Raw genomic sequence first — 15,969 nt, 5'->3', positions numbered from 1 at the left:
TGAATTTGGGGCATGGAAAGCCTAACGATGTGGTGGGGAGCTGCTGTTGGCTTACCTGGCACGCTGAACCCCAAAGTAGCTGGGTTTTAAGTGCAGCTTGATGTGGGGAGGAAAGCCTTGGATAGCACTCCAGGGCAAGCCGAGTTTCCTAGTTTCACTTCTATAATATCAAGAGCGTGTACTTCCAGTTATTATTATACTGCTATGTTTGTCGAGCACAAATTGTGAAAAATAAAAGTGGATTATAATGAGCTTCATACTGTCTCATTTGATATTAAAAATAGCAAAACAAAGCCTGAAACTGGGAATTAAAACCGACTCCAGTTCCTGGCTTTGTCACTGACTGTTGGAAGTGAAATGTGTCCAAAATGACAAGTTTCAAGTTTTCTCTATGATGCAGGAGGAACTTACTGTCTTAATGTTCAGCGGATAAAAACATGCCTCTGCAAAAGTAGTATTAAAGTATAATCGATTATTATTTCATTTACAGATATTTTCCTCTTTAAAAATCCAAACACTTATCAACATGAGTCCTTCCCATTGCTTTAACATTCACTTAAAATATGCTGGCATCCCATTTGACTCTTGAATATTTTAAAAGACCTGCAACTGGATTTGCTTTCAGTCCCACTTCCTGCCCTCAGGGCTTCCTGTGACTTGAAGGCAGCTAAGCTCTATATTCAAAAGACGATAACTTATTTTTTTTTAAACAAACGTTTTCAGCAGAGCAACATCCCGGCTCAGGTGCAACCCACTCCTACCACTTCTAGAAGTCATTTCCCACTCTCTGCTCCCACCCACAAGCCAAAGAAGTGAAGTTCACATGGACAAAAGCAGAACGGAGGCAGAGATAAAAATACAAATTTTAATTTGGAACACTTAGTGTATTTACAATAGAAAGCTTCAGTCTGGTCAAAGGACAAGAGATTAAAAAAAAAAAAATCCACATTCACAAATAGGTGGACCACCTGCACCTGACGCAGGCCAATTGCTTTTTGCTACTTCAACTTCACCCATGGTAATAATACCCATGAGAAAGCAATATCGAGAGCCTCAAGATGGTACCCAAGCAGCGCTCACAGAATGGAGTCCAGGAAGTAGTGTGAATTTATTGAACAGCTGCTAAAAATATCTATTTATATATATATACATGTACATATACACAGTCCCATTTGCAGTTAGGTCAGATACAGCGAATCATTCAGAGAGAAAAGCAAGCAGACACAAGCCTACTGACCTGTGTGGAAGCACAGATTTGCAGAGGCACTCATACTACCAGGTACATAGGTACCTCCTCACCCACACGAACACATGCATTCTTTTCCACTCTGCACTAGGACAAACATACAGGCAGGTGTTTTGTTAATGCTGTCTTATATGGTTTCTGCACGCAGAAGAAACATTAGAAAAAGCACCAACCATTTCATCCGAAGCCCTGCCTCAGAATCCTTATTCCTCTTGCACCAAAAGGCAACGGGAGGCGTGGAAAGAATAATGTCATCCTGTTTCACACTGAGCCACCCCTTCTGAATCTCTGTAACTTCTGCCACACTGAGAGGGCTGAAGGTACAGCACTTTGTTAACCAGCTGATACCAAAAGGGTGGAGTCCTCTCCTGCTCCCAGAAATAAGCATGTCCTCCCACAACTTCCCTTGAGTTAGATTTCACAATCAAATGGCTGCAATGTGAGCCAGTTTAACTGTTGATATTGCAGAAAAATAGATCTGCAAGAAGAGAGCAAGTATTTTAGCATTTGAACAGTCAGCTCAACCAAGTCACCCTCCAAGTTAGCCTGCCGTATGCTGGGTGAAGCTCCTGTTTCAGCAACAACTTGTCTGTAGAGTAGCTGAGCTATCAAGTCACTCTGAGCTCCTGTTTTCACCTTCGTTAGAGTCTGCACGCCACTTCCTTTATGAGGTGCTTTCCCTCTTTGGGAAAGGAGTTGTTGCAGATGTCTCTCTTGGTTGAAAAGGCGTTGAGCTAACTCGGTGGTTGCAAAGAAACCTTGGCCTTCCTCCAGCGTAATCTGCTGCTGTCTCCAACAAACCCATTTAAGGAGGGTTAGAAAGATAGGGAGGCATAGGAAAGGGGAGACAGGAAAGGAAGGGAGATGTAGTCCTCTCTCAACAGTCATAGCAAAGGGAACTAAAGCAGACATAGATCAAAAATGGCTGTGGAGGCTGCAAGGTTGAGGAGAGTTCTGGTTTAGCAAAGCCTCCTGAATAGCTTCACTGCAGCCACTAAGCTCCATCTGGTTGAGAACACAGCTGATACGCTCCACAGTTGCAGCATAGCCCATCTGCAGTTTCCACAGTCTGAGCATTTCATACTGGGCATCTCGTAAACGCCGATGCTCCAACTCAATTCGCTCTATATCATAGTCACTCAGACCCAGACGCCTCACAAACTCTTTCCACCGAAATGGCGGTACGTGATCCACCACGGTGTAGAGAATAGCAGGATCTGGGAGAAGAGAAGAAACGAAGTGTGAGAACCAGGATTTTGCAGCCTCAAGGGGAATGTCAATAATTGAAAGGCTAGATGGTGCCTTGGGACTGTTCAGGTCTTCTACAGGGTAGTTACGCAGACTCACGTGATGTCCAGACTCACTCTTATCCCTCAGAAAACAATGTGATACTTCCATATGCAGTTGTATAAGGTTATGAGCAGAGTTAAGCATACATGTTCAGGGCTTTGCTGCCACACAATCCTGCCCCCCCCACACCACCCCCAGAAAAAACCTCAGTGTCACCATCCCAGAGGCATTAAGACTGACACCATGACAGCACCTATGAGAATCTGTTTTGCTAGTAGCAAAAAAAGGCAACAGGAAAGCCTTACATTGATGTTTAACATATACAGACTCACAGGTTCTGGGTGTGTTTATTTGTATTGTGCCATGCATGAAGTATGCCTGCAGGTCATGCACACCTGTAAGGTTTCATACATCCTCCCAGCCACATCTGCATAATCAAGTCCTGGTTTGCCTAGGGAGGGATGGGGGAGTTTCACTTACTATCGGGAAGCTGCGTCTTCCTGGCAGGTCTGACACAGTCTGGTAGCTCATGTGAACTTTGTGGCAGAGGTGCAGATGGTGGCACTGTGTTCACTAACAATTCTGTTTCCTTCCGGGCCTCAGGAAGTATAGAAATTGCACTCCTTTTAACCTCAACCTGAAAGAGACATTGTGTTAGTCCAGAATCACCCACAGCACCCATCTCCTGCAAGGAATCACTAGCTTTATATACAAAAATGTAGCAAAGATAGGTAGGGAGCAGATGATAAAGTTTTAATTCTTCCAATACGTCTTGTTTGAGCAGAAGGTACTAACCACTTATTTCCCAAGGAGATTTTTTGTTTTGTTGGTTGTTTTTTGATAGTGGTGTTTGTTTTGTTTGTTTGTTTTTTTGCATCACAAAAATGGTAGTCTGGAAGAAATAATTTTTTGCAAAAATCAAGTAAGCCTGGGACCCTAAATCATCACCGTTCTAGAAGTTCCACAGGACACTTTTCCCATCAACCTTCTTTGTAAGGCTGTAGAAGCCCTACCTGGGCTATTGCTTGGGCCCTCTTAATTGAGGAACAACAGTGGACCTGAGGAAACATTGTAAAGCAGTCCTCAGGGGCTTCTGGGTTCAAGATCTAACGCAAAATAAAATTACTTCAATTCTCTCAACGTGGGGCACATAGAGAGAAAAAGGGATTAAGGATCAGCTGTCTCAAAAAACGATGCCTCCAGAAAAAAAAAAAAATGAACAGAGCCAGAAATTTGAAAAGCATCCCCTAGCAGAGAGGAAGTAAAATTTTAATGGATCCACCCTCTAGAATGAAAAACTTTTGAATTAAACAACCGTGTTACTCAGCTTATTTGAAAATACAAGGCCAGAAAACAGCCCATGGGGAACAACATTACTCTGAATCCCAGGTTAACACGGTTGAAAAAGGAAGGGAAGCTCTTATAAACATCATCTTGCTCACCTCAGATACTGGCTCCTTGCTTGTCTGCAGTGAAGAAACTTGAAAGAAAAAAGAAAGAAAGCAGAAATTATTTTCACTTCCCCTCTTCCCAGAGAGAACAGGAAAGCAACTACTCACGATCCTGACCTCAAAAGGTTTTATAGCAAAATGCCCATCTCCCAGAAACAAGCTTACATGCACTTCCAGTCACAGCACAGAAGCAGAGTTGCAAGAACTGCATCAACAAGCTTGCCTGTTGAGTTTTCACATTCCTCTGGCCTTGCAGCAAGGCAGAGCAATGGGATCCCACTGTTTCCCTCACACGTGTGTGTACACATACATTCACCCAGCAGAGTGATGTCCATCACAATTAAAATCCTGGCAGATGGCTACTGTACTCACCACAGGAGTAGAAAGAAGAGGCTATCCCATTTTCCTGAACCAGCTTCACTATTTTATTTACAACGTAGAGGACAGAGATAACTCCAAATATTGCAACAATAATGCCAAGGACAAGGCTCCCATCTGGACAAAAAAAAAAAAGGAGGGCAAATGAGCAAGAGACCAAGAAAGGTGGAGTTAAATACTGGAGAAAGAATAGTAAGTGAGCACATGCAAATGCCAACGAGAAGAAGAACAATGATTCGAAAGAGGAGAGAAAGTAACAGTTTGACAGAAGGTGTCAACAGAACAAAAGCCCACACTGGAAAGATTCCATTGTCTCCCAGTTCCCCCAGTACTCACTCAGCCCAGATGAATTTGGTGAGGTAGTCACTGGGCTGTGACATTGCAAGCATTCTTCTCCAGAGCAGCTGAAAGAACAAATCAGAGAGATATCAACACGCATAAATTGAGACACCAGCCATTTGCAGCAATCCCAAATAACAGACAAATCAAGATGAGCCTGCAAAGCAGAGCCTACTGTGCCTAGCAGAGCCAGTGTGCCTGTTGACTGTGGGTCCTCAGTGGTTTACCATGATGCCTACATGGAGAGGACCAGGGTGGAGGACATCACCAATTGCCCCAGAAAGCTAGAATCTTGTAAAATGGAGATGGACAAAACCTTGAGAAAAATTCCCTCCCCACTGCGGGACTCATGTCTGCTATCTCTCCTACTCGGTGGAGGCTCATATAGAGGGGGGAAAAAAAGCTCACCTGTTGCAAGGCTTGCAATTGTTTTCAAGTGACAGGAAGAACATCGGCTTACACCTGCAAATCGTGTTTCTGTTCTTTGAACCTGCAGAGAAAAGAATAAACTGTTGCCATAATGTGGACAGAGAAGAAAACAAAAATGGAAAAACTAATTCCGATATGGGTGGGAGATAATTCCCCTTAGAGCCTGGAGAATTGCTACTGGAGAAGAGAAAGAAGATTCAGTCTATTTTTGAGGATGGGGTTGGGGGAGGACAAAAATAAATAAATAAAAACAAAGGTGAGGGTATCACTGTTCTGGTTGGTCAGAGACCTCTGCAGAGGTTGGGAAAGGGAATAAAATCACAGTGCAGCTGAGTCTGGCCTGATGGATAAGGATAGTTCCAGTGCAGAAGGGGGAAAAGTCACTCTAGTTCAAGCATGACAGGAAGGGGAAATCGCATTAGGCAAAAATGAGGAAGATGTGGTCCCCGAGCAGCTGGGACTGGTGAGGAAGTCCGTTTGGGGCAGGGAGAAATCACTTCAAGCCATGGGACAGGCATATCCACTCTTGTGATCTGCTGTGCCCTGAGTGTAAGAAATGAGCAAGCTAGTGCTTGTAAGCAAGTCACAGCATGGACACCGAAAAAAGATGTAGGAAGAAGGAGGCAAGAGTAGTGAAGGAAGGACCAAATTACATGAAGGGAGGAAAAGGACACTAGAATAAGCAGTATACATTTTGTGGCAAGTGAGTGACAGAACTGAAACAGTTCTACATCAGACAGGAGGGGAGGAAATTGCTCAAGGGCAGTGCAAGATGATGACCCTTGAGGATAGGTGTAAGCATGGGAAACCGACAAAGATCACTGAACACCAGAGGGAATGCGTTCACCAGGGAGACAATAAAACTCACGCTAGGCAGGGTGAGAGATGTTGAAGGGGACAGGAAATACTGAATTTGCAAGGAAGAGGGGATAGCTTCAGGACAACAACCTAAGGAGCATTCATGAGACATGTACGGAGCTGGACTTCAGCACAAACTGGAGGGTGGCAAGCATCATGGGGTTGGGTTAAGGTTTCTGATCCTGACTGCAGTTGAGACAACTTGGAACAGCTAACATGGGTAGCTGTCCCAGACAACTGCAGCAGAGCCACATCACAGCGTTGGTGATAAAATGCCACTGGGTACACTTCAGCATTCCTTTAAAACGCTGCACTGGACACTGGCATTTTCAGCCTTTATATGCATGGTGCCTAGAGCAGTTGGTAAGGGAAACGCAATAAGCATCAGGAGAAACAGCCAAAGAAACACAAAATAAGGAAGGCAAGGGGGAAATCTGCACCAGAACATTAAGACCTTGCTTCAATACAAGCAAGGCAGGCAGAGATACTGAAATTAAGTAGCAAATATTTCATGACAGCCAAGGCAAGAAAACATTCAAGGACAAAAAGAAGGTAGAATCTGTGACAGAAAATAGGGATTGATGCCAAAACAGGTTAAAAAAGCTTTTCCCCGGTCTTCCTGTGGAAAGCAGGCAGGCAAAACAAAGAGTTTTTCCAAAACTAAATTCACTTCAGGGAAAGGCAGTGCAGCGTCAGAAAGCAAGGAGAGGGCTGCAGATGTCTATCCTAGTGGCAGCTGCCTATAGGTGTATCTGTACTTGAGCCATGCCCATGCCATACTCACAGTTCGCAATAATCCCATTGGGGCACAAGCTGCAGTTCCTGCAGTAGAAGAGATCATCCGGGCCAAGCTGATACTGATTCTTCCGACAGCCACATACAGTATCTTGCTTTGGGGTGCACGGGGACACTACTATCTGCTGGAGGTCTGAGGAAAGAAAAAAAAAGTGACTATTCCAACCTCACCTTCAGCTGAGACCACCATTACAATGACAGGTATTATTAGCCCCCCAGTCTATGCTCCCCCCCAAAAAAAATAAAAATAAATGCTGCAACTCACCTGTACGACACTGTGCACACTGGAAGCATTTAGACATGGTGTTGTCAACAGCTGTGAACGTGCCATTAGCACATGGAAGACAGACGGGTGCCTGGTCAGGCCGTTCACAGTCTTTTTCCTTGTAGGTACCTGCAACAAAAATCACTTAGCAGAGATCTGACAGGAAGACAAATGTGTTGTCTTAGGGAGGCTGGGAGTCAATGGGTCCTCAGAGAAATCCTGAAGCTGTCAGGGTAAGGACTGAGTACTTTTACTCTCGCCAGCAAAGAGTCTGACAGAGGAAGGGAAGAGACAGTGAGTATGAATTTCTACCAAGGAAAGGGAGTTCAGATGTCGCAGTAGGACAGAGTTTGAGAGAGCAGGACAGAGGAATGCCTCTGAGGCAAAGATCACTATTAATGTACTTATTCTACAGTAATGTACCTGCATGGCACCTCATGCAGCAGTGAGTCTCTCTGGGATGTAGGTATTGTCCAAGCTGACAGTGCACCTGCCTCTTTTCTCTCCTCAAGGGGCTAAAGGGATCTCTTCTATCCAAAGCGACCCGGCGGACTTGCAGTTTATATGGCACTGGAGCAATTTCTACAGATTCCTCCGTCAACATACCGAGAAACATTAAGATTACCTGTAAATACAGAGGGAGAGGATGAGGAAGAGAGAGAAAGAAAAAATACAGGGTTAGAAAGCCTCATATTCCCTGACAGGCTGCGCAGCTGACTTTAGCACTTAGGATTCACGATTATTGTAACAGGGCTTTCAACTGCCTTGACCAGTTCAGATATCAGGACCTCCTACTGACAAAAGTGCAAGAGAGGGAGATTATTTAGGAAAATAAATAAATAAATAAAAGCCATGCCTGTCACCAGTGTTATTAATATGCCACACAGTAGCCAACATGCCGGACAATGATAAGCTGTTTGTATATAGAGCAAACGCTGTTTGTGATGTTCAATTTAAAGATGGAATGCCTTGAAAATGCTGGAGCTTGCAAAAAAGTGACTCAAGAGCAAAGGAATGTGTCATTAAGGAACACAGTAAGTCAGCCCATCTACAAACTGTTCCAGGGAGAAGAATGCATCCAGTACTTGCAGTTCTACCGAATAAATAAACCAGATGGCAAGTTTGGAATAAAAAGGCAGAGGATGATCTCACAGCAATACGAAGTACAGACAGGCTTCCAAAACTTTTTTTGAGCAAGCCTGCCCTAGAGAAGTAGGAAATTTAGGTTTTCAACTTCTCCCCAAGAAACACACTTTTCTTTTTAAACTGACAGTGCTAGCATTCAGCCTGAACAGTCTGCCACAAAGCTGTAAACTTTTTGGGTATTTCACTCCTTTAAGATTTTCGTACCATTTTTAATTTTGAAGATGACTGTTGTCAAGAATTTTAACAGCAATGTTGAGCTTGGTGTGACTGCATTATGACTGTAAGTGTGGGAACAACAGCAGAACAAAGAGTTAAAAGAACAGCCTGTATTGGTTACGAAGGACACCATTCCCTGGACACCATTCCCAGCAGTACGATTGAGAAATGTGCTGCTAATGTCACGGCCAAAAGGTCTACGCTCTGGTAAGACCACAGCATAGATGACTCATTAACAAAAGACCCTGCACGGGCAGATTTAATAAGATTGCAGCACACCACATGAACAAGTCCATTGCCCAGCTGAAAAACAGCCCCTAGACATGCATTTCAAACATGCGTTCAGACAAGTTAAAAACAAGCAACAAAAAGGGGGAGAGGGGAGGGAAAAAAAAAAAAAAAAAAAAAAAAAAAAAAAAAAAAGTCTGGCCCAAGATTTACAGAGCTTGAATTCAGCAAGATCCTACAGCAAAGACCCATCCCGTATCAGCTGATGGCTCCTGAAGGCTATGAAGCACTTGTCCGAAAGCTAGCTTGCAGTGCCATGAAGAACCCCAGTGGCGTGGTGAAGACTTGACAGCCAGCGTCCCTCATCCTCTGCGTCACACACAAGTGACCCTAGCCACATCACCTGGACGTGCACATGTTGGTGCTTCTGAGTACGTCGGGGAGAGCGTGTGCCTCTGTAGTCTATGCATCAGGCAGTGTGAGTGCACAAAAAACAGCTCATGGTTCATTTATTTTTGTTTTGTTTTCCAAATAAATAGCACTTCTGCCCATATAGCCTCACCCTGAGTTTTATTACACTAACTTCCCTGCAACGTTTTCCCAGCTTGCATTTTTGAAAGCGGTAAGGTACCTGGCTGTAGAGGCACAGCTACAGAGCTCTGCTTTCTTTTTGCTTCTTTGGCTAGGAGAGCTATAGCAAAAGAAAAGCAAACCAAGGAGGGTGAACCACAGCGCTGATACCAGTTCTGTGGTTGGAGTCTTCAGAAAATGAGATGGCTATGGCAGCTCCATGCTGCCCCGTTTCGCTCTCAAAATTGAAGCCTTGCAGGAGAAAGTAACATAGATGAGAGCCATTTAAAACTTTAAGGACAGGTCTTTGCAACTCCGACAAGGCAATAACCCCACTTTTTCCAAGAATTTCAGAGCGCTTTGTCATGTAACAGATATCTTCAATATAACATTCTAAAATGGTGAACAGGAAAAAAAAAAAAAAAAGGCACATATTTAAATAGCTATTGTTTCAGATTGAATTAGCTAACCACAGGATAAATGCAAGCACTCCAACACTAAGAAAGAAAGAAAAAAAAAAAAAAAAACTTGTTTCGGCAGCTGACAGTCTTACAAGATTGATTGCCTGCAGGAAAATGGGTAAAAGATCATTTACACAGATGGTCTGACAATAACAGTAAAAAGAAAAAAAAAAAAAAAAAAAAAGGATTATCTAGCCAATGATAAATCCTCTAACAAGGGAATATATGCAGCTGGCCCCAGAGTCAAACAAGCCAGTAATATAAACAAGGGAGGAAAGCATCAAAGATCAAGCCAAAAACACATACAAGATTGGTCAGAAACATCTTCAGAAAGAAAAAGAGATTGAAAACACCTTTCCTGATTTTTTTTTAATTAGATTAAGTGAAAGTGTGTCTATCAAACCAGAATCAGCACATTCATTATTACTGATTGAAATCTGAGGAATGGAGAGTCATAGACCACAGATGACTCACAACCAATGACTTGGCCTTTCAGAAAAAACATTCACACAGGAAAAAAACCACCATTTTAAGCAGCTCCCAAACCGTTCAGCTGTTACACTAGTTCATACCCGTGATAAACTTAATAAAGTTCAGAAAACACACGAAATTATCAAGCACTGCAGCCTCAAGCCACAGATAGCAGGTCACCAAGGCAGAGTTCAGAGGTTTTGTACAAGAGAAACAAAATGATTTTCCATCACTGAATTTACAACTCTCCGCTCCAACTCCACTTGCCAGGAGAAAGAATGAGCACCCACGAACCAGCGCCGCTCAGAAAAATGGGCAGCCTGGATTACCAAAGCCAAATGATAATTCAAACCACCAAACCACATCATGCACACCGGTGATTCATGTTTTTAGTTAGCAGGGACTGCCCAGGAAAAAAGAGTCAGCAGAAACTCTAGGCTTCACTTCTGAAAGTGCTGCAGAAATAAACAAAATACTGCAGATGAAAACAAGCACGGTTTCCTCAAGCCACTCCATTCCTCTGGGTGACAGCTGCGTATCCCCAAATCACATGGGAGGAAACCCTCACTCCTTTTCACATCTCCAAGCACTTTCTGGCTGACAGCTACAGTCAAAAATACCGCACCAGCCCTGGAGCTCTTCTGTGCAAACTTCTGGCTGCTGAGGCACAAGTTAGGAGCCCCTGAAATACCTCCAGACTGAAAACATTCTTGGACTTGCTGCCACCACTACAATTTCCATCCTTGCTGCTGCTTCTGCCTCACCAGGTCGCGCAGAGAGATCTGCAGGAGAGCCAACGTATACGTGGACTAGTAAAGGAAGAAAGAAACAACAAAGGTAAAAGTGAAGGATGCAGCAAGATGCAAGAGAAAGGCGTGGTGGCAGAGAGGACCTAGGGCTCTCAAGAGGGCCTCGGAGAGGGTCATGATGGAGACGGTTGTGTAGGGAACAAGATTGCCCGCTCCCAGAAAGCCAGTGGATGCCCAGAGGTGTCAGCAAAAGGGAAAGGCCACTCAGAGAAAGCACACTGGGTGGGAAGGAGGGGATCAGACAGGTGATACCTGGCTCCTGCCCCCACAATCGATGCCATGAAACCCTGCCACCAGCGCACATCTACTAGCAGGAATGAAATACTTGCTGGAGCAAGCACTTGGGTATGAGTATCCCAAACAATTCAGACAGCATTGCTCACCACCAGGCTAGTGTTTAAAATAGCCCCACATTAATAACATGCAGAGCTTACATCTCCTTAATACAGAAGCATTAGCCTAAAAAATTCAGAATAAAACAATTTTATAAATCCAGATGCACTGCTGAAATCCAGAGACTGGGAGGCTTACTCCTTTTTTGTACACATCTAACATACTGAATGTGTGATAAAGTATTGTCCTCCAAAAACTTATTCAACTGCTTCTCTCAAGGCAAACTTCCATTTTGCAAATTCCACTTCGAAGCTAATGAAATACCTGCAAATAAAAGGCAGTGCAAGTCATTAGAATTTCTCAAATACTTAATATATACTGTACACTTCTTTCTAACAAGGATGAAACTTCCTTTTGCTTTAGAGCTCAGCAGGATTATACGCCAATGCACAAGTAATCTACATATCGGTCATCGGTTAGCCCTTTTGGTGAGTCATAAAAATTTGCAGGCTTGGAAGTTTGGAAGCAAACAGGGAGTGATGAGACTGCAAAGAAATCAGGGTGCAGGATTATCCTCATGTTGCGTAGTTCCTTCATCCATTACCAAAAGCTCTCCGAGGCTGCATTTTTTAAGTTTGGTATATGAAGATGCACAGGAAACCAGAACTTCTCCTTTAAGCATTGAGAAACGTATATTAAAGCAACATTTACAGGAAGCTTTTCTCATTGCTCACGAAAACCTGGAAAGGTCAAAAGAAGGATACAAGAGCTAATATTAAAATAATCCTCCATTTTATGAAGATTGGAGAGAGGAATACTACACTGTAGGCCCTGTCTAAAACCAGGAGACTGGTAATAGCTTTTACACTCCTGTGAAGGGAAGCCTTAGAAATCTTATTTTAAAAAAAACGTATGTCAATAAAGACCACCAACTTCACATCATAAAATGCGTGCATATAGCATACAAGTATGCACAGATAAAGAATGGAAGTGATCACAGCTAGAAGAACATAACTTTTCATTAAAGGGCACGGTGGTGCACACTATGCCCGAGTCCTGAGCATGTGCACACACACAAATGCCACCCCAGCAGTTAGCCTGCCTGCGTTCAGGGCTGACTTTGAGGGTGCAGCCACGCAGCCCCAATCAGAGCACTGTCTGAGCAAGCTCTGGGAGATGGATCGGCAGGGTCTCACCCTTCAAACCTCCCTCCCCGAGGCTTTAATTTTGAAAGAGCAGCTGCAAAGCTGGGCACCAGCCCTTGGCCCTTGCGCGAGCTGCGCTGCAGCCACGCTCACGCCCCTTGTCAGTGATTCACTCGGTGGATTCTTGAAGACTCAGGTGATCGCCACACACCGAGTATGATTCATTAGAACTGACTTACTCCTGTTTGCTTTAATAGAAAAATGTAGCTTCTGCTGTCAGGTTCCCAAGCCTGCAAGGAACAGGCCCGTGTTTCCAGGCATTCAAAGGAAACTGGTGGCTATCCAAGGGGTGAGGCCAAGGTTGTAACACAGAATACCTTGCTACATCCCAAACAAAAGCAAGGCCCTTTTGTGATGACAAAATAAATCGATAAGAGGGAGCAAAATTACAATATTTAGCCCAAATAATGATGCTAATGCAAAAAAAAAAAAAAAAAAAAGTACTTAAAAAGCAAGGGAAAGGCACCCAAACTGACAATACTGGTTACTTGTGAGAACTGAAATTACCACATAGTTCAGATCAGCACAGGCCCGGATAACATCACGCTTCATTTGGCTGGAAGTAGACAGCAATCAAGAACAGAAATTAAAATTGGATTAATGAGCAGATAAAAAATTAAATGAGTCTGGCTGGACAAAGCAATCAGAAATGCAATCAGATGCTATGGACTATTAGGAAAGGATCTGAAAACAAAACAGAGAGCACTGATATGTCAACGTGTAAATCCATACGGATCTTGTACTTGGAATCCAGACAATTGCATTGGTCTCCAGTCCTGAGAACGTAATTAACCTGTGTTAAATTGATACATAAATGATACAGAGAGTGGTAACAAGGGCAATCAGTGGGACAGGATGGCTGCTGTAAGAGGAATGACTAAAAACACTGGTATGTAGAAGAGGCAACCGAGCACGGGATAATCCAGAGGGCCCCCACGTCATGAATGCCATGGGGAAGATAAACTGAGGCGGCTGCAGAAGAACAGGGATGGCTGGTCTCTTTCTCTTCCAAAGAAAGAACAAATTGGCATCACACGAAACACGTCAGATACAGGTTCAAACCAAACACAGTGAGGTACTTGTTTGGCCAACACACTGCTGAGGTGGGGGACTCCCTCACACAGCACTGGGGTGTCAGAAGCGTGCCTGGGCTCCAGAAGCAACCATCACATCCACCACGAGAAACATACACAGGGCTCCAGATACAAACACACCATTTTGACTCCCAAGTTTCTACAATCACAGATCTCTGGAAGCTGGAAAAGGGTTACTTTTCATTACTTGCCACGCTTGCCATGGTCTGAAACCCTCAACAGAAGCCTGCTGCTGGCCACCACAGCCAACAGGAATACCAGGCCCAATACTTCTGGCTGACAAACTTGGTAGCCTGGTTTTCAGCTTCTACATAACGTGGCTTCCAGCTTCAAAATTGCAATTCCTCCCTTCACCTTCAGAAGGAATCGATGCCACGAACACTCTTGTGACTATTTTTTTTCCCCTCACAAATCTGAGCTGCCTTTAACAAATGAAACATAGGAACAAATTACAGGAAATTCTGAAAAATCAGAGGAAACATAAATCGGAAAACTAGAACAGAGGCATCAAGGAAGTAAGAAAGGCCATGAGGGCAAATGGAGAAGGGTATGGAAAGTAAATGGAAGACAGGAGGGCATGCAACGGAGCGGGAATTGTAACATTAATAAAAATAGTATGATTTTATGGAAAAGACATGGACTATCTGGAATGAGTATGGGTGGTGTAATTAAGAACCTGAAATAACCACATGTAAATAAGAGGGAAAAAAGTCCTGAAAAAAAAAAATATTAATAATAAATCCTACTAAAGGGTATTATTCCTCTAACATATATTATTTAACTGAGGACAATATAAAGATGAAGGAATTCAGTGATTTTGTTGAGAATAATGTCAGTAATATCACATATAGCATCTGAATCACAGCAAAGTATGTGCACCACTGTCATGAAGACAGAAATACACTTATTCGGGTTTGCTAACTGCTTTAAAATCTACGTGCAAGTCACTTCAGCAGTTCACACGTCCTGTCTAGGTCCTGAGATGTAAGTGATCCACAGTTAGGGTTAAGGCGTAGAGTGCTCCCAGTCCGCAGCTTTAGTTGCGCTGTCTTGCCAGCACTAGTTAACTGGTTTCCAAACGCTTCCGCGTGCAGAAATGAAAACTTCTGGAAGAAGGCAACTTTGAGTTGGGTAGGCACAACTGCCTGATGGCAAAGGAACCAGTTACCCAGCATTATAAGCCTAGAGCAGTCAAGGGCAAGCATTTGTTACTAGAAAGCTCAGGTATGCAGGGATAAACAGGTCGATCTTGCAAATTCTGTACCAGAATGTAAAGCCATGGTATCATGTTTAAATAAAGAAAGGCAAGAAGCTGCAGGACAGGCAGGCTCTCAGCATAAACACACGGAACAACTTCGCAAAGACAGCCAAACCCACCTGTGGAGTCAAACCTGCATCATCGCATTATCACGAAACGATACGCTCCCGCTCGCTATCGCACACCCGATACCGCACGGCCGTCCACCCCCATCAGTCAGCTTAGTCACGAAAACTCTCAGACTTCTTTCAAAAACGAGCTTTTCTCCCACGAAATCGCGAAGAAGGGCTGAGCCACCTCGACCCGGGACAGCCGAGAAGGCAGGAGAAATCTCGACAGCAAACCCAAGCTCGCTGTTGGAGCAGTGCCCCGGCTCGGATCCCTGCCTGAGGGATCCCAGTCACCTCCCCCCGAGGGTGCTACAGAAGCACCGGGCTCCAGCACCCGCGGTCGCCTGGGGGCTGCCTGCCGCCAGAGCCAGCCCCTCGGTACGCGGGGAGTTAAGAGCCTCCGGGAAGCCGCCGGCCGTTCCCGTAAATCCAGCGGCGTTTTCCCTGAGTCAGGATAAATCCCGGAAACGGCACCGGGCGCCAGCCCCGTCCCCGCCGCCCCGCACCTCCCGCTGCCTTCCCCCCTGCGGGAGAAAATGGCTCCCCCGGGGCTAGGCGAGCCCCCCGGCAGCGGCAGCCCAAAGCGGGCGAGGAGGAGCGGGGCCCCGAAGAGCGGCAGCCCCGATACCGGCCGCGGCCCCGGGGAACACGGAGACACCCCCCCCCCCACGCTCCCGGCCCCCACCCGCCCCTCAGCTCCGGGGCCGCCCGCAGCCGAGCCCCGCCGAGCCTCACCGTGCATAGCGAGCTGCGGGGCAGCGCCGCGCCGGGCATGGCTCCGCCGCCCGCTACGTCCCCATGGCAGGGTCCCGGCGATCAGAGAAGCGGCCCCTGCCCAGCCCAGCCCAGCCCCGGGCGGAGCAGCGCGGAGCGAGCCCGGCCCGGCTCCCGCTTCCTGCCGGAGGCAGCGCTCGGCGGCTGCGGGGAGGGCGAGCGGCGGAGGGCGGCCCCGGCACGGCCGCCCCGACCCCCGGGCCGCCCCCGGGGGCGGGCAGCCGGGGCTCGGCGTCCGGTTGG

The 15,969-nt window shown here is 45.4% G+C and overlaps 1 protein-coding gene across 1 annotated transcript; it reads right to left on the bottom strand.

Moving 5' to 3' along the window:
- Positions 1–851: 851 nt before the first annotated feature.
- LOC118160201 (tumor necrosis factor receptor superfamily member 1A-like) lies at positions 852–15,825 on the bottom strand. The gene is made up of 10 exons (XM_035314740.1): positions 15,688–15,825; positions 7,475–7,676; positions 7,052–7,180; positions 6,776–6,919; positions 5,113–5,194; positions 4,702–4,769; positions 4,360–4,482; positions 3,979–4,016; positions 3,017–3,173; positions 852–2,463 (listed from the first exon to the last, which is right to left on the bottom strand). The coding sequence occupies exons 1-10, from the start codon at positions 15,724–15,726 to the stop codon at positions 2,162–2,164; spliced, it is 1,284 nt and encodes a 427-aa protein (XP_035170631.1). The 5' UTR covers positions 15,727–15,825; the 3' UTR covers positions 852–2,161.
- Between the last annotated feature and the right edge of the window lie 144 nt (positions 15,826–15,969).

The sequence above is a fragment of the Oxyura jamaicensis genome, chromosome 1, assembly GCF_011077185.1.
Source record: "Oxyura jamaicensis isolate SHBP4307 breed ruddy duck chromosome 1, BPBGC_Ojam_1.0, whole genome shotgun sequence".
Taxonomy (NCBI): Eukaryota; Metazoa; Chordata; class Aves; order Anseriformes; family Anatidae; genus Oxyura; species Oxyura jamaicensis.
The sequence above is the reverse complement of the archived record's forward strand: the minus strand, read 5'-3'. Positions and strand labels throughout refer to the sequence as shown.